Genomic DNA, 25,523 nt, shown 5'->3' with positions numbered 1-25,523 from the left:
AAAATCAAAACAGTTATAATTAAATTGAAACGATAAAATGTCAACAACCTCTAAAATAAATAATATTAAGCTAGGTACAAAATTGGCGAGTTTTCGGGTATGTTGATTGCCCCCAAATGGAAGAATAATACTGAATGAAATGATTGTTTTCCAGAGGAATTAACAGTGTGTAAAATGTGAGTGAAGTGGAACAAGTCAAATGTTTAAAGTTTCATTAATACATTTATTAGTAGCTAAAGTTTGTATAAATGGTCCCTCATATTTACTGCCACTTCCCATCCAGTCCCATTCATTCCCGGTTAAACTTTCCATGGAAGGTTAATAAAGTAGTGCACCTGTCTATGGTTGCTATTCTCTGCATGCACAATATTATATTGCCTCTACTTGGCTGCACTGGATTGCATGAGGCAACATTGAAGAATGAAGACTGTTATATGAAATCAGTATAGTGCCAGCCACAGTATTAAAGTCGTCTTTAAAAGCAGAGCCGGGTCGAAATAAATGAATAATAAATGATTGCAGTATTTGAGTCTGCTGAAGCCTACTCTTATATCACTGAACAATGGATGTCAAGGGAACTATCAGGATAGTCAAGTGTTCCTTGTAGTCCGCCTAAGCTTCAAACATCTAGTCTCATCTCAGTGTTTTGGGATGTTTACTTTGGCCTTTTTTTTTTCTTTTCTTGTGACACTTATTCTGAAAGGACAGGATAACTGTGATGAGAAAAAAAGAATATTTAGCAGTGTAAAAAGAGTCACGATAGTCTGAGATGATGGCGCTGTTTGTCAATGTTTCTAATTACATTTTCTGCTATTCTCGCTGCAGCATCTATTTGTGAACAAAAGTACTCTGATGGTGAATTTCTCAGAGCATACATTTCCGACAAAAGGGAGAATGGGCTAAAAATGTAGACTTGCTAAGGTAGCTTTGCTTCAGCTAATGTGCTATATTTTTATATTTAAATTCCAGTAGTTGTTGATGTTATTTCATATTTCATACTATATGAGAGCCACAAATTATTACTTCTCATTTGTCATTGATGTCAAGTGGACTGTATTTGTATGACACTTATGTTGACATACAATGGAAAATGTACCTTTTATAATGTTTACATACAAATAGGTGTGTATGCCCGTCCATCAAATGTGAAACCAAACAACACAATAAATCACAGCCTATTTGAGAAAATACTGTAACTCTGTGAACAAACCCTTCATTACTTTTGTGTTACTTAAATAGTGGGGCTAGAAAGTCCTTACCGCTTTCAAGGTGGGGCCAGAATACGGTTGCTAGTGATGTGTTGATTGACACTTGAAATATCGATACCACCGATATTACATCTTATGTTCAAAACCGAGTCTCAAATCAAATTATTGATACGATTCTTCAGCAATTTGAGGAAATGTACAGTACTCGTATATCATTTACAGGAACAAAAATAAACTATTGACAAATTGTCTAAATTAGGGATGATAGATGCCACTTTTTTTTCAGACCAATACCAGTACACAAGGCTAATGTCTATTTAATGCGGGCTTCCAGCACTGAGGTGGTCACCGTCCTTGCACAGCTGCTTGCGTTCTCGGCGAACATGCCGAGGGAGGGGGAGAGGGAAAAAAACGACATTTGGAGCAATTGGAGCGGGAGGTTCATCACACCATGTGATGTAGGGAGCGACGTTTAGGAAGTATGCAACACAAGCTCCTCGAACAGGACTTGTGCACTGGTGACCATCCATCTTATGTCTTCCAAAGAGGGTGCGTCACACCATGCAGTTGATGTGATGTAAACATGTATTCAGTGTGCTTGCGAGAGGAGCGACACATAAACCAGGCAGACAAATGTAACAGTTTCAAAAGAGTAAATTATTAAGCTACGAAAGAGGCTGAGCTGAACTGTGTTTGTTTACGGAGTGGCCTGACCATTACCTAATAAGTTCCACGTGGTTACTGTACTGAAAAATCCTAATCCGAGTACATATAACATTAAAGCCCACAATGGTGACCTGCTTCTATTTCAGGTGAATCAAAGTTTACATGGTTCACACACTCACACACACGCACACACACACACACATCCACATATCCACACACACACACACACACACACACACACACAGAGCAGGGAGGTGCGATACTATCCAAACAGCCAGCTGTCCTGTTGTGTCAGGCTGCTCGCTCTGTTGGCTGCAGGCCTGGGAGAAGGCTTACTTTGACAAAACAGAGCCTCACTCCGCATTAGACCCAACTCCCGTCAATGGACTGGGCCCAACGCCTACAAACACACACATACCCACACATATGCACAGACACGTACACACACACAGCCAGAGAAAGTGTCTCCCACACTTTCATTCACAGGGACATTCTCTCTCTCCTTGTGGCTTATTCACCATCACCCTTGGATGCCGTCACACACACACATGCAAAAATGCCAGGCTTCCAGTGTCAAACATGAGAAGCCAATTACTGTCAAAACTCTGGTTGCTAGGGGCAACACTAACTATGCTGGCAGATATCTAGTTGGTTTGACTTACTTTACAGTACGGTGACACCAGTCGTACCTTGACCAAGCTCATAACTTCATGTTGGTGGTTTGCAACCTTTCACTAGCAAAAAGTGAGGGAACACTATATCACATATTTTAAACATTAAAATTAGGTCTGGTCGACAACCACTTTTTTTCTACAAGTAATTTCTTGAGTACTCACCGATACCAGGTAACCGATACCACTTTTGATACATCAAATTTATATTAAGCCAATGACAGAAAATTGCAAAGAAAGACCTTTCATTTATTTCTGACAAAAACTATGCGATAGAGAATTTAAGTTCAAAATAAAACACAAACAACTAACCAACTAATGTAGGAAAGGATACATTTGTAATAAATTAAGGTCATTGGCGGATAAGGGTTTTACCAGACCTAGCACAGTTAATTTGTTGTAAAACACATACAATTTTTTTTATTTATTATTATTTATTTACAAGTTTTCCCATTTAAATCAAAGTTATGAGGCTACCAATTAGTCATCTAAACAAAATAAGCTAGCTAGCTACACAGCGTCATGAATCACATGAAAAAGCAAGCAGCCATTCAAATGCTATCACGTCTTGGAATTGGTAAAATAACGTCACTTGGGACAAATAGCAGTGATCAATGTGTTAGGAAGGACTGGCTTGTATGTTTTTTGCTTCAATACATGTACACACACACCCACACACGCGCGCACGCACGCACGCCCCCCCCCCCCCACACACACACTGATAACCTACTGAAATATTCAATTGCTTGAGGACCCAAGTGGTTATGGTTTGCTGCAATATCAAGCTCAATGTAGAAGTATACAGTCAGAATAGGCTGCCTAATGCAATCAAAATGCTGGATAAGAGAGGTAGTTTAAGAAAATAAAGAACTGAGCTTTGGAAAGTATTTTTCCTAAAGTTCTATTCTAATTAATCTTTACAAGATGTTCTATGTGGTCCATAGGTGGAAAATCCAGGTTCAAAAAGTAAAAACCCTGCCACAATTTGGCTTTAGCCCCTGCTAGGAGCTAGATAGCTAGCACCTGAGGCCCCTGCTAGGAGGTAGCTAGCCAGCACCTGGGGCTAAAAAAAAGGGGGGGGGGGGCGTGATATATTGCCACTAGCTGTCAATTGAAAATTACATCACAGTTAACCTGGGCTCAGGTAACAACCCGTCACAGCTAACCTGTTTTCTGAAGCTGAGCCGTTGATTGGTCATTACCTGAACCCTGAGCAACTGTGATGTCATTTTTGTTGACAGCAAGTGGCAAAATGGCCATCCTCAGAACTGGATTAAAAAACAACACTGGAGAGAGAGAGAGAGAGAGAGAGAGAGAGAGAGAGAGAGAGAGAGAGAGAGAGAGAGAGAGAGAGAGAGAGAGAGAGAGAGAGAGAGAGAGAGAGAGAGAGAGAAAATAGTTATACTATTAGTTGCACCCAAAAATGGAAATTTCATCAAAAAGTGACGCAATTGAAATATGTCAAAAACATGTTCGAAGTTTGCCAACTGCTTCCTCCTCAGACACACACTGAGTGCACACTTATTGCGTGACCTGCTTGCATGTCACAGCACATCCGTCATCGTTATCCTCATCGTCCCTCCAGATGTCGCACATTCTCACCATCGACTTGTGACTGATGTCTCCGCCACCTGCCTCTTTGACTTACGGTGAACACGCTTAATGGACGGACGACACGCATCCAGACGCAATCCGACGTTTGCACGGATCGTTTGAACACTAATTGTGAAATAAAACTATGCTGAACAAAACTTTGTGTTTAGGTACCACTGTCGATGAACTAAATTTCCGGATATGTGCCTTTAAGGGGTGTGTCCTAGTGATGGACATTCAGAAGCTGGAGTTAGGTTTATCTGCATGTGAGGGTGAATTGTGGATTACAGCAGCGACTTGAGATTGTTCTCATTTTGTTTGTCCTTACACAGTGCTGAGACATTCCTCTAAGTCACTAAAATCACATTGTTGTCACATTTAAGACACTCCTTCAGATATTTTTTGTTGTTGTACTATACAAATAACCCCGAATGAAATTAAACTGAGACGTGAGGTCTGCATACAAACAAATGTGAAAGGGTTTTTTCCGGATGAGATCACACCGATTTATGTTATAATAATCGCCGACACCGACTGGCTGCAGCATCTGCCTCAAAGCACTGCTGATGCTTCGGAGATTAATGAGAAAGGCTCCTCAAAAAACATTTAAAACAACGGAGGAGCTGCACCTTCATCAAGCATGCATGCAGAATGTAGCCATGGAAAGAATCTGCGGTTTGCATGAGGTTTAGCGCCACATTAAAAAGAAGCGTTGCGTGAAACCGCAATGGAGTGGAGCGCAACAAGAATGGAATGGAATAGTGCACTCTCATAAGAGATTACAGGACTACAGCCTTGTGGCCATTAATAGTATCTGCTACATCTCCTGTGGGTGTGAATCACCTGACCATTATTATGATTACTACTACTTATAATAATAAATTGGTTTTCTACAGAACTTTTCTAGATGTGCAAAACATCTAGAAAAGGAAAAGTGTTTTCCACCACTTGCTTTTCCTTCTTTGTTTTTTCTTGGTACGTGTAGAAACATAAATTAAACTATTTAGTGTTACATAGCATAACATTGTAACAAAAAGGTCAAAGGCCTCTCCAGATTTTGTGTTTTTTATGGAAAAGCTATGATGACAATGACCCTAGAAATAAATAAGAACTCATTAACGTAGCATGGCAGAGCATAGCGTAGCAACAAAAAGGTTAAAAGCATCTCTGAAGACCTTTTGTGTTTTTAACTCAAAAAATAATGATGATGACTATAGAACCGCAAATTGAACTTGCACAGCATAGCAACGAAAGTGTTGAATACACCTCTGATGACCTTTCGTATTATTTGTGGGAAAACAGAGTGACTGTGACCGCAGAAGCGTAAATGGAACGTATTAACGTAGTTTAGCATAGCTTAGCAAAGCATAGGGTAGAAATGAGTGGTGTGAAAAGTGTACCAGAAAACCTTTGGGGTTTAGGTGGGAAAAGTTTGAAGGTGACCATAGAATTCTAAATGGAACTTATTCGCCTAGCATAAAATAGCATAGTATAGCATAGTGATATAAAGGTACAATGTGTCTCTGAAGGCTTATGGGGGGGGGGGGGGGGGGTCTGCAAGAGAAGTGTGGCGCTGACAATAGAACTGTAAAAGGGACTTATTTGCCTTTTGAATTTGTCAGAAAAGTGTGACAAAAGTGAAAGAGTCAAATGTCAAATGGAAGTTATTAGCATATCATAGCATTGGGTAAAATTGAGTAGCATAGGGTAACAAAAGAGTCTCTGAAGATCACCATACACTGAAAAAGCTGCAAAGACAAAGTTATATACTTTTATTGCATGTTTTCCACATATCTGTGGAGCTTTCCTAATAAAAGCCTTCATTGAAAACATGATTTCCACTCATTGGAGATGATTACTGCTCATATGACTAACATTGGGAGGAAGAGCTTTTTACATTCACACCAATATGAGTGGATGTGAAAAGAAGGTGGGTGGTTTTGTTGTGCACAGGACCTGAATTGCCATTCTCTTCACACAGACAATTGAACACAGCACCAAGGCCATTGACAACATGGAGGTTTTTTTTGTATTTTCACACCTCGGGCCAGAACCTCAGGTTGTGTAATTCTGTTGATACCCCTGAGTGATCCAAGGCCAGACAGTGCGCACAAAGAAAACAAAGGAAACAAGACCTCGTAGGATGCCAGTTGCGGTCGACCTTATGATGATTAACCACAGAGGCAATGTTTGAAAGAGAATTTTAACATTTTTAACACATTAATGTAAGAAGAACTTGTGTTATTAAAAACAAACTATTTTGTCTTCGGTGATGCATAGCATATGTGGAGTGTGGGAGGTGAGACGCTTCCAATTAAAACTATTGCGGAAAAAGGAAAAGGAAAGGAAGAAAAAAAAGAAGAAATACCGGTACATTTTTCTCTTTTTCTATTCCTTTCCCGCATTTAAAGGGGAAGTCAACCCCCAAAAAGTTTTGGGACAATAATATGTTCTATGCAGCCCCAACTGGTCTAAATATACATATTTAATATAAGAAATATATGTATTCTGGTTAATATTGCGTTAGTGGAATATGAGTTAAGCAGAAAAATCCAGCCGTTTTTATCCATCTCAACCAATCACAGCTCAGCTTCAGAAAACATGTGAGCTCTGATTAGTCGTTGCGTGAGCCCTGTGCAACAGTGACATCAACTTTAGTTGACAGCAAGTGATAAAATGGCCGGATTTTGCTTCATAACTCTTATTCCACATATGTAATATTAATCAGAATGTCATGTTTAGACTAGTGAGGTCACATATTATTGTCAAGAAATGTTTAAATTCCTAATGAAGTTAAATTTGCATCATTACCCCCCTCTTTACGCAATTCTTTGACTCCAACTTCAAACAATACAACTCATTCAGAACACCTTGCAGTTATGCTCATTCCCCAAATGCGAAAATAACATTCATACACCAATGAGCAGCTGCTACCATGCAAGATGCGACTAGGCCCAATAGGAGCAAATTTGTGTCTTGCTCAAGGACACTCTACCAGCAGTCAGAGCCAGGGTTCAAACGAGCGACCTTTTGGTCACTGGATCTGCCCAGCCAACTGATCCACAGCCGCCCCATTGAGACATATTTTACATTAATCCCTCAACCTTGCACACTTTTTAAGCCATTCAAAGCAAAGTCTCACATTCCACATTTCAACATCAATTCCACAGCATTTCACTTCAGCTTTTCAATATTCATAAGCAAGTTCTACAGAAATAAAATGTTGTAGTTTTAAATTAAATTTAAACTAATAGTAGCATAGTACAACTTTGGGGCTGTTGAAGATTCCGCTGTATTAATAAAAATAATTATTAATAATACAGTATAAAGAACCAGGCATGTGATTTGACCAAAGTGAAATTATCTGAAAATTTAGCCGGGGGTCTGGGGTCCGCAGGCACCCAGCTAGGTCCAGGGCAGCGCCCTGGTGGGGGGGCCAGGGGGGCGAAGCCCCCCGTAGCTTATGGGTTTTCCGTGATTTTAAGTACTTTCAATGCACTCAGATGACAAAGAAATAGACAAAACAACAGCATAAATTTCCAATGTATATTGAACTATCCCATATAAAATTGCAGTTTTAGTCAACTCAAAATCAGTCACATTCAAAAATTATTTATGTCATAAATAATGTTTTTCTATTTTTTGCTCATTAAAACATTCAACATATTTACAGGAATATACAAGTGTTCATTCTTGAGCACAATCCATTCACATGACACAAACACTACTTCCTCCTAGACTTCATTGCTTTGGAATGGGTCTTTCTAGCCTGCTTCTGTGCAGCTTTGATGGTTCTTCTTGAGGCAGCCTTGCTCATTTGAGTGTCCTGTTTCACAGCAAGTTCTGTTCGTTTTGCAGACAACATAGCTGCTTCTGCATCCTTCTCCTCCCTGTACCTTTTGGAGGATGTCCTCAGATTTAGGCACAGTTTGGACTGCACAGGATCCATCAGAATGTCTTTCCTGCCAAAATGGCTGACAGAGGTGGTCTTTCTTGCTCTTAGGGCATATTTCACAGTCTGAATAGAACTGTATGTGGCTATGTCCATTCTGCATGCTTTGGGGTTCAGGACATCACCCATGACACTGAAAGCCCCCTCTACTTGAGGCCCATGGAAGCAACTCATGAGAGCCTTCACCATCTTGGCCAAGGTTGGGTATCTTCCAACAGCAAAGACTTGAGCCCACCAACGATCCAGTGCAATTGCCTTCCCCTCTGAGTCCAAAGGTGTTGGCAACTCACTGTCCAACTGGTATTCTCTCACCTCGAGATCATAGTTCCCCAGCTCTGACTCATCAAGGACATTGGTGACCAACGATGACAGCTTCTTCAGTAGGTTTAAAGTTAAGCTGTGTCCTCTGGCAAGTGGGTCAATGGCAGAGGCTGCTTTCAGAAGCTTGCTGTTCATGGGCAACTTTTTCTGAAGGTACAGTCCACATGCCAGATATGCTGCCTTGGCTTTGGCTTTGAACTTGAACACAACTGACGACTTGTTGGAAGAATCCATCAATTTGCTGGTGACACCACCATAGAAAATATCCTTTTCTCTGAGTTGGTTGGCTTTGTTGTTCAGCTCAATTTCTGTCAGTTTACAGCCTTGAATGGACTCTGGCTTCAGGAAACAGGACAAGAACTTCTTGAAGAAGGCCACTTGCTTGTCGTTCAGCTTGTGGATCATTGGTGTTTTCGTCTCAAAGGTGATCACATAGTTCTTCAGCAAGGGCAGAACTGCTGTGTACAGGTTGAGGGTGAGAAGCGTATCCAATCTTGTGAAGAATATCTTCTCATAGATCCTCTGCTTCCTCCTCCTTCCTTCCTCAGTCATGTGCTTTTTGCCTAAAGCTGATTGTATGTCTTTGAGTTTGGCTTTGACTTCTCTTGGAATATCCTTCTTGTGGTAGATGGCCATGATGGTGGGGAGATAGAGTTCTTTATCTTCTCTGCCAAGAAATGCATGGTAGAAGATGGTAAAGACATCCATGAGGCGTAAGGTGGACATTGAAACATCATAGTTTGAAAGCCATCGATGGCTGACAAATCTCTCTGGCATGGTGAAGGTGATGCCTGTAAGAAAGCAAATTTCTTGAAGAGCTTCCTTCAGATCGGTTGACCACTTGAAATCATTGAAGAGATCATTATGGAGTCCTTCAATCTTGTACTCAAATGGCTTGCAAAAATGCTTGGAGGCGTTGTGGATGTGGTGGCAGGTATCCCCATCTATGTCAAGGAGATGTGGTGCTGGTCCCCCTCGCAAACGCGTCTCAACTCCAGATTTGGAACCCCGCATCACTGCACATGAGTCCATCAACACAGACACCAAATTGCTCCAGGGAATATTGTTCTTGGTCATGAGGGCTGAGAGTTCATCAAAGAGAGATTTGCTGTCAACTTTAACAACACTCAAAGATGCTAAATGTTCCACCACAACAGACTTTGTCAACGGGGAGAAATAGCTGACGAGTACACACAGGACACGGTGTAGATTGTTGCTGGTGGACTCGTCAATGTTCATTGAAAAGTGGGAGGATCTTAAGTTTGTTAAAGTCTCATCAAGCATAGTGCGAGCAAGGCCATACTTCATTTTGTATGATGCACTGGTTCTATCCATGGACAGTCCATTCAGAGCTTTTGGATCCCTTGCCAGTTCCTTTGACAGTGTGATGAGCTTTGGGGCCATGGTGAACGGAAGAGAATTTTCGGCCAGCACTCCCAACAGCATTGCCTGAAGAATAAAAGAAATTCAACAATAATCAGTAAACAATTAAATAATTTAAATAATTATTTGAATTATAATCCTAAATGTCATGCGACCAAAGTAAATAAAAAAGGATTTAGTCTAAACTTGCATGCACATTCACATGTCAGAGTATTTATTATGGTAACAAAAAACGTTGCAAATTAGCTACAAAATAATAAATTATCTTTAACCATTGGAAATAATATTTACCATGCAATAAATCATTTAATCAATCATTCTTAATTTAATACATAATGCATAACAAAAACATAAAATACCTCATGCAGCAAGCTCTGGTAAAAACACAATCATTTCGATCATCTCTGTACTAGCTGCATACTGTAGACAGTCAACATATTGAAAACTGAAAGTGCTAACATGCAGCATTCATTTGAGTTTGTGGATTAACCATGTTAAATAGTTAAGGCCATTTTTATTACGTTATAATATTTTCGAAAATTTGATTCCGATTAATTTGAAAAGTTTACCACCTACCTCAAAATTCACGACTCTATCAGCAACTGGTGCAGGTTGTTGGGGTGGATCACGTCTCTCCATTACCGCTCCCGATTGTGATGTCAATAAGGGATGGAGGCCATAAAGTTTTGGAGTTTTCGTTTGGGCACCAAAACTTCCAGCGATGGAATAATTTGTTGTTCTTGACTGGAGTTCTTTTACGTGTTTTTTGCTCTTTGCGTGACTTTCAAGAGCTTTGAAACCTCTCCCGCCATAGTCAATGGTATCACGGCACCAAATGCAAAGCGCTTTCCCGGCACGATCGATCTTCCGAATGAAGTCACTGAACAAATTTGTCACAGTCTTCTTTCCAACATTTGTCGATATATCCTTCTCTAATCAGTCCCAGCGAAACTTGTTTTTTACGAGTTTGTCAATTTCCTTAACTCGCGGAGCATCTTTGCGTTCGATCACGGACATCTTTCTTTAAACACTCGGCAAAAACGTGTGCGAAATGAACAACGGCATACTCTTATACCTTTATAACAAGCGCGTTTATTGGTCAACAAACAATGGCATACTCTATGCCTTTATAACAAGCGCGTTTATTGCTCAACAAACAATGGCATACTCTATGCCTTTATAACAAGCGCGTTTATTGGTCTACAAACAATGGCATACTCCTATGCCTTTATAACAAGCGCTCTTATTGGTCAACACGGAGACTTCCGCCAATCGCAAGATCGGTTTCATTTCAGTTGCGGAAACACTAAAACGGAATGCTGTAGAGAGACGAAATCGGATTTTTTTTTTTGGGGGGAGATAAAAAAAGCGGAATTCCGCGAATTAGCGGAAAAATCACATGCCTGAAAGAACGTAAATTGCCTGGGAACTGTGCATCATTTCGAGCGTGCGACTATGACTGGAAGTCATTTCTGCATGTGTGATTTGTCCCACACACTTTCTTTTTTTTTTCACGGCATCTCATTAAGCATGTTAATGCTGTGTGTTTCCCAATGGGAGCACTATTTGGCAAAGAACAAGAACAAGAAGCCAGCCTGATCGTTCATGTATGTATTCACATGGTGGTGAGGACGGACTCTGCCTATCCAGCTACGCATCGAAGACTCCACGTGTTTACATGGATTAAGAACACACACGCACACATTCACGCATATACATAAGACACACACACACAGCCGCATCTGTTTCAACACAACGGAATGATCAAAGTGAATATTTCTTTCATAAATCACATACTTTCTTGTGTTTGTGTGTGTCTCCATGAGAGGGTGACACATGTGTTTAGCATCTGACTCTGGGCGGTTGAAAGTTTTTTTAAGATAAAAAAGGAAAAGAAAGTTTTGATTGTTCCTGGAAACTTTTTTCCCCCTCTGAATAGCTGAAAGGTCCCGGCAAGCTGGCACGCTCCTGCACCAACTTTCCAGCTATGTAAAACAACTCAAAGTGATCCAGCTGAAAACGTAATTTGCAACGTTATGCTGTATGTTGCTCTCACTGACGGGAGACAATACACAGATATTTTGCATTTTATGGTGATCAGAAGTAATATCATAATTTGCTAAGTGATCAATTACATCATTGATGAGATCCGCAAAATATAACATTTTAGCAAATAAAATCTCACTCCAGGGTATCTCATATCGATACAAAATATTTTTTCAATTGTTTTCCAATATTATTAATAATTTTGGATTTTTTTTTTGCAAGTGTTGTGATCTCAATTCCCCACAAATAGTGAGGGTTGTCTGTACAGTAAATAAACAAGTTGTTAGATTGGATAGTGTGGTCCATCTTCTGAGCGTATCTGTGATCGGTTATCGTTTGTTTTTTGTTTTATTTACTTGGCGATTAGCTCCAAAATCCTGATCATGAAAAGCCTATTATTGATGACTATAGTGCTGAAAACATAATATAGAGGTAGTGCACAACATTTAAAAAAAACTAAACAAAAATAGAACACATACATAGAAAAATAATTAATATATTAATGTTTTCTTGCAATTTCATACCATTAATTTTTTTCATTATTACGTGATTTTTTTTAAACAGCTTACATCTTCATTATATTGAATTTTTGTTTGTAAAATAGATTCAAATACAGATTAGTACTTTTTTTATTTTTATTAATGACATATACTAATTCAAATAAATATTTATAAATAAATGAAATACAACATATAACATAGATTTATAACACTATATATATTTATAAGTGAATATTATATTAATTCAATATTTATTTATTTTTTATTTATATAAAATACATCTAATAATTTTAAAATAAATACAATTCGATATAGCTGTGAAGAAATTATGCTTCGCAATAATACCAATAAGAATAAAAGTCAGGGGAAAAAAATATTTCAGTTAAAATTTTGCCATGAAAAACATAAAATGTATCATTTGCTGTGTCAGAACCTGGGTTGCTAAACACTACTTCATCATGATGCATACCTATAAATTAAATGATTCTAATCTCATTAGATTGTGCAGGTGTGCCTGGAATGTATAACATGATTTTCATCTGCATGTTGTCTACATATGTTTACTATTTTGCATAGATCAGAGGAATGAAAATTTCCAACATCCAGCTGATGCACACTACAACATGTGGGGTAAGGAGGAGAAGGGGGAGGGGGACGAGGAGGAGGTGGAAGAGCAGATGTAACAACTTAACACGTTGACCTCAACTATCCCGCCTAAGCAAATAAAAACGTCGACATCCTGCCACTGCACAAACAGTGCATACAGTCACTTGTATTCATGTAGACAAGCTATATACAGTAGATAGTACTGAAGCAGGAGTTAATACTGCTTGTTTTAATTTGTATTTTTTTAATAGCCATAGGTTTCCTAATAAGGCTTTTGAAATGGCCATCACAGGATATTTTATTTTGTATAGATTTTTAAGAACATTTTTTTTATGCATTTTGGAAATAGGCTGGAATCAAGGATGACCAAGTTCACTTTTGCCCAACAGGTGTAAATAAAGTGCATGTAGTGAAAGTCATATAGCAACGAGTTAATCAGTCTTACTTTTATTTTTGATAAATTAGCCGAAACGTCTCAATTTGTTTTTTCACTTGGTCCTTGTGACATATTCTGTGTATAATTTTGAGCAATAAATAAATAAATTAATTAATTAAACCAATTTTTCAGTAAATAAAGTGTGGGTGGAGCACCTGACCTCACTTCTGACTGTCCTATGTCAAATGGCATTAATATTTATTGTTTTTATTTATAATAAAAATACAAAAAATATGTATTTTCAGCTGCACTATAGTGTATTTTGTGCAGAATTTTGACTGGAAAAAAATATTGAATCCATTTTGGAATAAGACTATAATCAAGGACGTGCGCGAATTCATTTTGCGTGTCATATAGCAAAAGGAGTTAACATTCATTGTTATAAATGTGCCCAAACATTTAAAAAATAAAATATAAAAAAATTAAATATTAAATTTTAAAAATTCAAAAGTAAAAATTTAAAATTTAAAATTTAAAATTTAAAATTTAAAATTTAAAATTTAAAATTTAAAATTTAAAATTTAAAATTTAAAATTTAAAATTTACAATCTAAAATCTAAAATTTAAAATTTAAAATTTAAAATTTAAAATTTAAAATTTTAACATTTAAAATTTTAACATTTTAAATTAAGACTGTAAAAAAAGTTTAGAAAAATGCGCTTCAGATCACTTGAGTGTTGAGTGAGTTAATAGTAATTGTATTTGTTGTTTTTAAATAAATTATCCAACATTTCTAAATAAGGCTCATCACTGCGTCATTATGGAATATTTTGTTTCAACTTTTTAATTTAAAAAAATATTAATTTAATCAGTTATTGAATAGGTGGTAATCAATTTTATTAGGGTTTTTTTAGGATGCAGTTTGAAATGAGGCGATAACCAAGAACACAAGAAAATAGTTGTTGTTTTTTGGCCAAAATTTCTAAAAATTTATTTTCATATGGTCCTTACAGAGCATTTTGTGTTGAATTTTAGGCAAAAAATGAAGTTAAAATTTGTTGGAATAAGACAGTAATCAACGACCAGCCTGAGCTAGCAAAGAGAGCTAATAAATTTTAATAAATTAGCCAAACTTTCTAAACAGAGATTTATACTTGCTGCTTTGGGAGTATTTTGTATAAAATTCTCAGGCAAAAAGTGAATTAAATTTTCAAATAAGGTTGTAACACTGCTGCGATTGGTTAATATGTGTGACATGTTTACAAGCAGACGCATCATCTTCAGCCGTGACTTGACTAATTGTTTAATAGAAAGTGCATGTTGTTTTTCCAGACACGCACATAATGAAAATCAGCCACTTTCACACCAAAGCGGAGGCAGAACTTCTTTTTCCCACACAGCAACTGTCTGTGTGTCTCTCCAGATCATTGGGATGGTCACGCGAGGAGGCCCGAGCTAATGTTTCATTCAGCCTGAGCAGCTGACAGCTTGTTGACCTTCTCTAAGAGCCCCTCCACATGTGCTGTGAGCTTCCAGTCTTACATAAGCGCAACTTCACCGGGGGAACGGTGTGAAATGCCGCCAGATGACATCCGTGTTGTCATAAACAAAGGTTATCTGTGTCTAATTACCGTACTTATTCAAATACAGTCATTTTACTCCTCTGTTATGGCTGAGCCGTTTATTTGTATCAATTGGAGATTGGCACCTACTAGAGCTACTATTGGTCAGATGATAGAAGAAATTTGTGTTTTAGCATTGAGGCATTTATTTCTGTAAATTGATGACACACTAAGCAATAATTTGAGGAATGGTGTCTACAACAGCCATCAACCTATTAAGAAAGAAAATGACTTCTTACTCTGCTTCTCATTCACTGCCATTGACTTTTCAATTCCTTTTTTCTGCGAGCATGAGTGGGGGCGTCTGATGCTGTAAATTCCAAACTTAGAAACAACTTTACTGATGCACAACCACCAATAGATGGCATCAATGACCCATTTTAGATATGAGATCAGCACAGTTTGTGAGAAACGACTGCATTTATGTAACCTAGCTTTGTTCTACTGCTGATAAAAGAATGGAAAAAGACAGAATCAGACTTTTTCCCTGGTGAAAGGAGAGAGTCTACTCTTGTGCATGACCATTGAACACAATATTTTCTGGGACTTAAAAATGTCAAAATGCTGAATCTGATTGGGGGATGCCATGTTTCTGTATGAAAGTGCAAACAGTCAAGGCAATATCCCGCCTTTGCTGCAGATACTGCGTGAAAGGCATATAAAGCCAGTAAAAACGAGCAGAAAAGAAATGATATGGCACAGCCGAAAGTTAATATGTGTCCAATCAGTTTGCTTTAACTGTAAAAAAATATATATATATCCTCGTACACGAGAAGATATTGCAAGGTTGTTTTAGTTGTTCCAGTGCTTCATTCATCCATTGCTTGTCCCTGCCTATTTAAGAGTCAGTAGTAATGCAGCCGACAAATTAATAAACCCAGGAGGGGATAACAAACAGGTGGTTGGGTCACCTGTTAACACTTGAATGACGACTTGTCAGTTAATCAATTACAAGATGTGATGACAGTTCTAGAAATGTAGAGTTCAGAATCCATTTAAAAAATTTGCTCACTTCTGAGTGTCATAACAATGTATAGTTCTTGTTTTAGTTTTTAAATAAGTATCCAGTATTTTTTTAAATAAGCCTTTTCATGTATTGATTACAGGGAATTTTGTTTAGAATTTTGTGAAATGGTTTTGGAATAAGGCTCTACTGAAGCTAATCGGCAAGGCTGTGAAGCCCTGCCCACTGCTGTGTGTCACAGCAAATGGTATTAACTACTACATTGCATTTTTAATAAAGTAGCCAAATTTTATAAATAAGCCTTTTCACTTGGAAATGATTGAGCATTTTAATTTCCAGGGGTGTACTGGGGGGTTAATTTAATCTATTTTGGGTTAACGCTGTAAAAAGTTTTTATTTATTTTTCTTTCTTTTGTTTGCAATAAGACTCTAATCAGGCTGGGGGGCAAAGTGCATATAGCCAATTGAGAGCATATGTTTCTTGTTTTTATTTTAATAAATTTGCCAACATTTATATAATACACCTTTTTATTTTGTGTAGAATTTTCAAGAAGAAAATCAATTTATTTAATTTATGACTATGGCTATTATTGCACAGAAAATGCTCACTGAGGACTCTTGAAGACGTTCAGCTAACAGCAATTCATTTAATGCATTACAGTACTGTAAAAGAGAATAAAAGTGTACTCACACAAAAGCGTGGTAGACGAACGCCCACTCCCGGGGTCTCTCCAAAACGTTGTACAGGTAGTTCTGGAGCCAGCGGTAGCGCGCGTTCCTCCTGCCGCTCTGCGCGCTGTAAGCCAGCGGCTTGCCCAGCAGGCTGAGCCGGGCGCCCTGCTTCCTCCGGTCGGCGGCGCCGGGCGGCCCCAGCCCGTCCCCGGCTCCGGTCCGAACCGCGTGGTTCATCGTCCTCTGGCCGAATTCCACATCTCTCGAGGTGAAGTTCCGCGCCAGGCGTCCCGGGGAAGTCTTGAGCCAGATTTCGGAGCCGACAACACCGACACCACAACCGCTACCGCCGCCGCCGCTCTCGTCGCCGCCGTGACCCCGCGGCATGGCATCACCGGCGCGGGCGTGGAGGGCGCTGGGAAACCGGTGGACATTCACACGCAGCCTGGGGCTCTTCGTTCTTGGGGGTGAGTGAGTTTGGATACTTTTTTCAAATGGAGTAATGTTTACTACTCGTCATCTTGTATTGTACCGTGGCTGTCTGGTCCAAACACTTGTGTGCAAGATGGGGGAAGAGTGGCTGTGAAGAAGAAGATCCATGGAGACATTTGTGGGGAAGGGGGTGGAGGGTGGGTTTGTTGACGGGCTCTCTCCCTCCCACTCGGGCTTCTTTTTTCACACCAGACCCCCGAGGTGGCAAAAATAGTCATTCACTGCACGCTATCGGAATCAATCGGCTGATCTCACTCGTGGATTGTTTAGTAGCCTATATGTATCGGTAGCATAAGACCCTGAGCTGAACACCTGTACAAATACTGCTGTTTTGAAATGTAGGAAGTAAAACGTCATCAGAAAATAACTATTCTAGTGCAGACACCTGGAAAAGCTATATAATGAAAATTTGAAAGCATAACAGAATGTGATAACATCTAATGTTCTATCAAAAACTGACATATGACAGAATAGAGGAGACCGGGGATGATAGTAACACGTTTTGTTTGAGTATGTGTAACTCATTGGCTCTTTGTGCTGAAGATCTCAAATTTTGATATGTAGTGCCCATATTTGTCTTCTATACATTTTATTAGAAAGGCAGTTGTGGTAAATATAGTTGTTCATGTCTGGGGTGCAGGCTTCTTGGGGCCCAAAATGTACAATGCTGACATTTGACCCACACTTCCTTTGGCTGTGAGTTATCAAAATGTTCTAAACATAGGCTTACAAACGTTTTCATTGTCTGAGGAGTCGGCATCTTCTTTGTCATCAAGCTAGGAGCTTTTGTTTGGAAGTTTGTTTGTTTGTTTGTTTATTTAGTTTGTTTGTTTGCCTAGGCATTCTGTAGAAAAGAAGACCAGCACAAAATGTCGCCATAAGAGGAAGGTTGTAAAACTTTTTAAAAACAGTTACAACCCTCCCCATGCCTGGCAGCACTGGCGTGCACAGGTAGACCCCTAGTGGTGCTCACACCCTTGCCCCTCTGCCCTCTCTCAAATAAAGTGCCCTTTGGAAAGTTCCTTTAAAAAAAAAACTGTTTACTGAGGACAGGTCAATGTTGACACAATCTTTTAGAAAAGCTGCACGATTAAATGCGTGGGTGGAAAAAAAAGCCATATACACGCATCTCTTCCCCTGCTGCTGCTCCACCCCAGCCAGGTAACTGTGTTATAAATCCAGTGAAATTGTATTGTTTGTTTTCCCTCTATTCCCTACCTACACTCGTTTTGTTGTGAAGTAGCACAAACAGCTGAGCATAAATTAGCCAAATGGCCACCTAATTAGCTAGTTTACCGCTATACGCTAATCAATAATAGATAATATGATGACCACCACAGGCTACAACTATATGACGGTGAAAGGAAACTCTATGGTCCAGCCTTTGAAAAGCTTTGGACTTTGGATCATTGTAATTTGATTTGTGGGGATTATTTTGACTTTAAAACATGATGAACTGTTGTTTGTGTCGGGTTTGTATTATGCTAGTAGTCACAGGCAAAATCAATCCAATACGTCGTTGGTGGTCAAAGCATTTGCATTGAGTTGCATTGTGGAAATATCAGAAATGTTCGGATGTTTGGAATTGGTAATTGCCTGTGAAAAATACCCTTTTGCTTTCTGGTAATGACAACTGTCAGTCTTATTCATAGTTACAATTGGTCTATTTAGTTACTAATTGTAGCATAATGCCTATAAAGGAGAAGCTGAAAAGGAGCTATTCAGCAAGCAGCCAAGGAAAGCATCTCTCTGCTCTCTTGGATGAAACCAAAGACAAATGAAGATGAAAAGTCAGAGTCAAGGCCAGAGAGAGTCATGTTAACAAGTAGCACCTTTTAAAGCTCCCATTTTAAATGTGATTTGCTCCTTAAGCTTAATTTTATTGAAAAATCTTAAAAGCTGTTCACATTTTATTTTTAAGTGGTTTGTACTAAATCAGCAGGCATGAAACTATTATTTGCAAAATGATTAGCTATTATTTTGTACAAACCATAACTGTAAGTTATTTCTATGCTACAAGTCTTGCAGTCATGTTGCCCTAATAGGCTATTATTAAAACTAGCTGTGGGGAATTATTATTATGATTATTATCATGATTATTATTATTATTATTTGTGTGTGTAATGTTTTTTTTTGTATTGACAATTCCGAACATTCGGGCGTTTCTGACACTTCACAATGCAACGCAATGCAAATGTTTCCTTTATTAAGGTGAAACAATACAAGCCACACCGATTGTTATATCAAACAACATCTCATCACATTTTGAAATCAAAATAATCCTCGCAAATCAAATTACAACGATCCAACGTCCAATGCTTTTCAATGATATATTTCGTTCACCAAAAGACCAAATTAACCGCCATCTTGACTCATGACGTCGTCTCGGTATTGTCAATAAGGTATTCCATATGCGCAAAAGTGCCCCTTTTCAACTAGAGCACTTGCCCCCCAAAATGTCTGTGCACGCCACTGCCTGGCAGCCATTAAAAAGCTAACCATTTGTAGCATTTAGCTTCAAAGCTAGCGCTAATGCAACACACCAAATTAAACGAGAGAAACTACTAAATGAGCTTATGTAAGTCAAACAATTGTATCTTCCTTACCTGTATATTACCTGAAAATGTTTTTGGGCTCCAGAACAGACAGTTTGCAACTTAGAAGCATGAATCCTCATCAGTAAGTTTAAGTTGCAAGTGGGCATAGACTGTAATTGATGATGTCACATTATCTCATTTCTGATTGGTCAAACTAAGGGTGTTACAACTATCCCTTTGTTACAACACTCCCCGGTCTCCACTACAATGCTATCATTATAAAAAATCAAAATGTTAAATGTATGGAACGTATCATAACTGAATTATTTTTGAGTTAAAAGCTACTCTTCTTCCAATTACGTTTCATTCTGCACAGGCGGACGTTCAATCGGACGATGAAGAGTACCCCGAGTCCAATGCATATTCATCGGAGGAGTGGGTACAGTCTGATCACGGAGATGACACTGGTTCTGGACTACGGTGCCACCATGAATGGAGTGGATAAGATGGATCAGAACATCTACCACCCGGTATAGGAACTGAAGGACATGAGGAAGCCAGGCGTAACACCAGCGTAACGTAACCGTATCATGATCCTGATAGTAGACTTGATGGCAACATGGCCAAACACACACTGCAGTATATACTTGCTATTCCCCGGAAAAAACGGCCGGCAAGAAAGTGCACGTGAAGGGGCAAACGCAGTGAAACTAATGTGTTGTGCAAATCCTGTTGCGTCTCCTTGCACGCAGGAGTGTTACATAAAAAGAAAAACTGTAGTTGAAACATCCACATAATTGTAAATAGTACCACAGTTGCACACATTTGTAAATAGTTTGCCAAATTGTTGTGTCAAATTGTTACACTGTTGAATGTAAATAAACGCATTACCGCCCAAAATAGGACAACTCACCTACTTCCGGGTTGAATGACCACCTGTTGCACTAACGTGACACAGCCCTTAGAACGGTTTTCTTGCGGAAAAAAAGTAAATGTATTATGTAATATCGGTCTGTTGTCTCGATACATGTCGGTAAAAGTGACATGATGGCCAAACGCTATGAATGTGTCTGAAACGGAGTAGTTATTTTTTAACGAATCATCAACTTTATTTAAATCAAGTTTGATTTGGTCGTGGGGGCCCTGGGCGGGGAGGTATTCACCCCCCAATCATTTGTCGGTTATTTTTGCCTGTAATCTTCAATGGAAATGTTTTTTTCCTTACTTGTTTTCTGTATGTATTTTTGACTGAGAAAAGAATTAGAATTGCAGCACATTGAAACGAGAGCATTACGTTTACTGGTACGATGCAATACTGACATCTTGTGGTTTAATATTGTTATTACATAGATAAAAAATAGACTTCAGATAATCAGATTTTTCTTTTTCACTCATGTTTTTCTTGATGACGGTATCCATGATTACCAATACTATTTTAGACAACGGTGCCTTATAATAGGATTTTTCAATTTAATTGGGCAATTAAAGTTTAGGGCTGTCAATTTCCGTTGCTCTTCTAGCTCTTGTCTGTGTCCCCAGGGAAGAGAGAGAGAGAGAGAGAGAGAGAGAGAGAGAGAGAGAGAGAGAGAGAGAGAGAGAGAGAGAGAGAGAGAGAGAGAGAGTTAGGGATTATCTTTAGACTAATTCTGCACATTGGATTGGGATTAAAGCAACACCAGTCCAGGATGCGCGTGCAACACTTTCCTGTTTGCGTGTAAACCCTTTTATATGGACACGGGGACGATTTGAAACACATAAATCCCAGATTTGGACCCGTGTATGGACATGGCCGACGTTCCGCAGCTCGTCAAAATTGGTATTTCGCTGAAGACGCTGCCCAACAACACCGCCGTCTACTTCAAATCTGACGGAGCCCGGTTTGGACAAACCCGAACCATCAAGCTGCTCACCGGTTCTAAGTACAAAATCGAGGTGGTGGTTAAACCCGGAGCGGTCGAGGCCACGTAGGTAGACCTGCATTTCTGTTTTTATTTGGAGATTTATTCATTTTGGGGTCACTTACTTGTGATTTATTAATCAAACTATGCCAAATGTATCACCAAATGATAAATATCGTAGGAACAATGCACATAAATGTCTGTATCTGTGTGATGCGTTCAGGTGTAAGAAGCCGTGTGATTGGCGACCTGTTATCAGGTCGCCACTATTTCGAAAGATGTATTCAGGGGTAAAGGTTATTTCTATGATTCAGCAATTACTGTATCTGGTAAAATAGACATATGGAATGTCATGAGTGTGTGAATGTTGCTGTTAAGTTTTTTTTTTTTAATTAACAGCTATGCCAAAATACAGATAAAGTGCAGATATTTAAATGAATCTTGTACTAGGTTGTGTGAAAGTAGGTCGACGCACAGGCCATGATGGAAATGTCAGGTGGAATTTGGGACACAGCTGTGGCATAAATCACTTGACCTGGCAGCAAAAAAATCAAATAGAAAAAGGAGCATATTGCGATCAGATGGGCTGGTCGAAGTTCCAGGGCGGCCAAAACATACTGTATGTCAGAACGAAAAGCTAATCAGATCTGTGTTGGTAGCACAGATGAAGGTTAGCTAACAGTGTTATCATGTTCTGTTCAAAATATTTTTTGGTGTGTGTATATGCCTCATTGGATTGTTATAAATGTAAAAAAATAAATAAAACATAGACTGCAAATACTGTAAATGTATAAGTGATTCATAATGCAACACTTATGTATTTGCTAAACTTAAAGATCGAATAATTTTTTTGTATACAAAAGGTCTATATATTTCTCTCAAATATATAGTTCACAAATCTGTCTAAATCTGTTCCAGAGCACCTCTTCTTTGCCGAGATAATCCAAGATGTCGGTATGTTGATTAGACATCAAGATTATTGCTAAAGTGTGTCTGTGACTGCCCACAATAAAAGGCCACTCTAAAATGTGAAGTAATCTAACTGAGTAAAACGAAAGTTAGCATTCCCATGCTGCTAAGCACAGCCTCTGGTGGTCAGTGAAGGTCGGACGAAATAGAACTGCATTTTTTAGAGCATTTGGTCCACATTCCAAATATTTAGTGGACATCATTGCTATAATATGGCGTGAAGCATCTACCATTCTTCAAGCTATCTTTTTCTTGGCTCGGCAGGTCGATGAGCTTGGGGGGAGTCACCTTCGCTCTGGAGCGGCAGTCCAAGGATCCTCAGTCGGTGGTTTACACGGGCCTGTATGACACCGAGGGCGTGGCGCACACCAAGAGCGGTGAGAGACAACCTCTTCAGATCAGCATACAGGTACACTTCAACTTTAAAGGGGCAGTGGTGTAGTTTTCTAAACTAAAATGACTTTTTGGCAAGAATTTTACTCAAGAATTTCCTATACAGTCAATAAAAAAATAATAATCTTCAAATCAAAGCAAATAGAACGTTTTGGGCAGCATGGTAGGGATTTCAACTCCAAATCACTGACCTGAGACAAATGTGTTAACTCATAAGCAACCATGTTATCACATTATTTCCTTTGGGAGAAATGTTTTATTTTTTTGTTCATTTTGCTTCCCTGCGGTTATGCGTCAATTTAAATTTTCGTAAAATATTTATGTGTGCGTCGCAGTTCACCGAAGCGGGCGCATTTGAGACGGTGTGGCAGGTGAAGTTCTACAACTACAACAAGCGGGACCACTGCCAGTGGGGCAACAGCTTCAACAGCATCGAGTACGAGTGTAAACCCAACGACACGCACACGCTCATGTGGGTCAACAAGGAGACCTTCGTTTGACGCAAAGTCATACACACGCACACACCTTGGCATGACAACACGTGTCTCAGTTTTAACCATAGACTGAGTTTCACTAATGTCCAATGGAAAGCATTTACACATTTAATGCAAACATTTAAAAAAATCATTTATTTATTTTTTTATATTTGCAGGTTAATTTTTTGGGAGGAGATGTAGGCTTTTCATTGGACCAACTGAACTCCAGTTGCCTACTTTTTTTAAACTTTGATATTGCAAAGCATGCATCTCTATTCTATTTTTATTAGTGCTAAAAACGTTTTCTTTTTATCCTAATATTATCAGTAATCTTATTGTTTAAGAATAGCATAATTTTTATTAAAAAAAATATTGTAATGGAATTATTTTCAGAAATATTTCTGGTGTTATAAATGTATTTTTAAATATTTCATTTTTTTAATTAGAAAGAACAACCTTGCATTATTTTAGATACATAACATGCTTTCCATTAGACAACTTTGAGAATGTTGTGCATGTGTATGTTTGAGCTGTGTGTGCGTCTATCAGTTTTAACATTATTGTATTATCACTGTCCAATGGAAAGCCTGCTCAGATCAGCATGTGACTTTAAATTAATATTTCCTACTAAAAAACAAAACAAAACTAATTTCTAAAAATTAAGAATAGCTTTGTAAGTAATTTGACGACGTGCTCCTGTTTGCATTATCCGTGTTCTCTCTACCTCTTCCAATGAAAATTTAAATATATAGTGAATATGTGAAGTCTTTATATCCTATTTTTTTTGTATTCCGGGTTGTGTTTTTGTCAAAATGTATCTTTTGTACAAGTGACATGCATTCAAATGTGTATTATATTTTTTGTGATACTGTATATGATTTGGAATTGACCTATGCAAGAAAAAACTCAAATGAATGAAAAATGAACTAAAGTGAAATAAATAACTAAATGCAGTAGAGTCCATATTAGTGTGTGTGTGTGTGTGTGTGTGTGTGTGTGTGTGTGTGTGTGTCTTTCTGTACAGCTTTGCTTCATCTTTAAAGCCACTTAAAATTGGTCTGAGGCTTTATAAGGCCCAGCGATGATAATGAGCGTGCGTGAGGTAACCTTTGGCCTAATGATAGGGTGTCTTGGGATTAAGCGTACAACTCAGAATCATGCACCTGTATGCACAGCAGGGTGCTCAAGGAAATCCTGGTTGAGGAAGCATCCAGGCACCATGCAGTGAAGTCTTACCACCACCAGGAATAGCTCAAAATAATTCATGATTGAGATAGAAACCAAACTAGTGAGCACTGTACATAACAGTACAATAATCTACTACATCATCCCCAAAAAGCACAACAAAAGCGTTTGTATATTTTTTTAAATCAAGATAAATAGCACACCATAAATATTGTGCTTTAACAGTAACCTAATTGAATAGAGTGTGTGTGTGTGGGGGTGTGGGGGTGCGTGCGCGTGTGTGTGCGTGTGTATGTGAGATCCTGCACATTAGCTAGTACCACTGATAACAATACTTCTTTTATCCCATATACACATACATAAATGTATAAAATATAATTAATGTAGATGCATCATCAAATAGCTAAATCTCAATTGATTTTCATCACTTTGAAGTGTTTTTATGATGTATTCGTTTTTATTATCAAACCTTTAAAAGCCAGGACATAATCAGGACAAGGTTTATTGGCAAATAGAAAATTATCACTCCCCCCCCCCCCCCCCCCCCCGGGGGGCCCCCTACACTGTCATTGTCTGGATTTCTTTCTTTCAAAAAACAAAACAAAAAAAAACCCAAAGGAAACATATGCCTGTCTGTTGATTTTTGGGTTTGCAGCATCTGGACTGGTAAGCATGAAGATGCAGAAGCAGCAGCAGAAAGAGCAGCACCATGACGGGGATGACAAGCACATGTTTTCTTCCTGTCAGGGGAGCACAAGGTTCAACAAATCTGAGACATTCACAGCAAAATAACGTTCGCGGGAGATTTGCCGGTTACGGCAAAATAACCATTGCCTAAACAATCACAAACTAACGCTACAACATAGTCTCTGTAGTATTGTTATGCTACTTTTTCTTATGTTAAAACGTTATGCCACTTTTCCACATATTAAAATAGTTCTCAAATGTGTAAAAGACATGTCTGTATTTTTCTTTTCTTCTGCACCCATGGCC

General features: G+C 38.7%; 3 protein-coding genes across 5 annotated transcripts in view; 1 reads left to right on the top strand and 2 right to left on the bottom strand.

The window, feature by feature from the left end:
* The window catches only part of kcnq5a (potassium voltage-gated channel, KQT-like subfamily, member 5a), an 83,471-nt gene extending 66,316 nt beyond the window's left edge, over positions 1-17,155 (bottom strand). For 2 of the 3 annotated variants that reach the window (XM_086093359.1, XM_086093358.1), the window contains exon 1: positions 16,600-17,155. In XM_086093359.1, the coding sequence (XP_085949485.1) occupies positions 16,600-16,967 (368 nt within the window). In that variant the 5' untranslated portion in view covers positions 16,968-17,155. The remainder of the gene's footprint in view (positions 1-16,599) is intronic. The other variant, XM_086093361.1, reaches the window with a different exon arrangement.
* LOC147164195 (uncharacterized) lies at positions 7,671-10,679 on the bottom strand. Its single transcript, XM_086092178.1, has 2 exons — positions 10,371-10,679; positions 7,671-9,860 (listed from the first exon to the last, which is right to left on the bottom strand). The coding sequence occupies exons 1-2, from the start codon at positions 10,431-10,433 to the stop codon at positions 7,863-7,865; spliced, it is 2,061 nt and encodes a 686-aa protein (XP_085948304.1). The 5' UTR covers positions 10,434-10,679; the 3' UTR covers positions 7,671-7,862.
* Positions 17,156-21,012: 3,857 nt separating the features above from the next.
* cnrip1b (cannabinoid receptor interacting protein 1b) lies at positions 21,013-24,286 on the top strand. The gene is made up of 3 exons (XM_086093311.1): positions 21,013-21,573; positions 22,741-22,885; positions 23,205-24,286. The coding sequence occupies exons 1-3, from the start codon at positions 21,389-21,391 to the stop codon at positions 23,367-23,369; spliced, it is 495 nt and encodes a 164-aa protein (XP_085949437.1). The 5' UTR covers positions 21,013-21,388; the 3' UTR covers positions 23,370-24,286.
* The last annotated feature ends 1,237 nt before the right edge of the window (positions 24,287-25,523 follow it).

This window comes from Leptonotus elevatus, chromosome 13 (genome assembly GCF_054856555.1).
Source record: "Leptonotus elevatus isolate MCC_2025b chromosome 13, RoL_Lele_1.0, whole genome shotgun sequence".
NCBI classification, from domain to species: domain Eukaryota; kingdom Metazoa; phylum Chordata; class Actinopteri; order Syngnathiformes; family Syngnathidae; genus Leptonotus; species Leptonotus elevatus.
Note: the sequence above shows the minus strand (reverse complement) of the source record. Positions and strands in the feature narration are given on the sequence as shown.

What these genes read in the sequence shown, in the direction of transcription:
- LOC147164195 (XM_086092178.1), bottom strand. Translation starts at nt 10,433, where the DNA reads ATGGAGAGACGTGATCCACCCCAACAACCTGCACCAGTTGCTGATAGA. An exon ending in ATAGAGTCGTGAATTTTGAG is followed by an intron (nt 9,861 to 10,370) that starts GTAGGTGGTAAA and finishes TTTATTCTTCAG; the next exon opens with GCAATGCTGTTGGGAGTGCT.
- cnrip1b (XM_086093311.1), top strand. Translation starts at nt 21,389, where the DNA reads ATGGACATGGCCGACGTTCCGCAGCTCGTCAAAATTGGTATTTCGCTG. An exon ending in CCCGGAGCGGTCGAGGCCAC is followed by an intron (nt 21,574 to 22,740) that starts GTAGGTAGACCT and finishes TTGGCTCGGCAG; the next exon opens with GTCGATGAGCTTGGGGGGAG. An exon ending in CTCTTCAGATCAGCATACAG is followed by an intron (nt 22,886 to 23,204) that starts GTACACTTCAAC and finishes TGTGCGTCGCAG; the next exon opens with TTCACCGAAGCGGGCGCATT.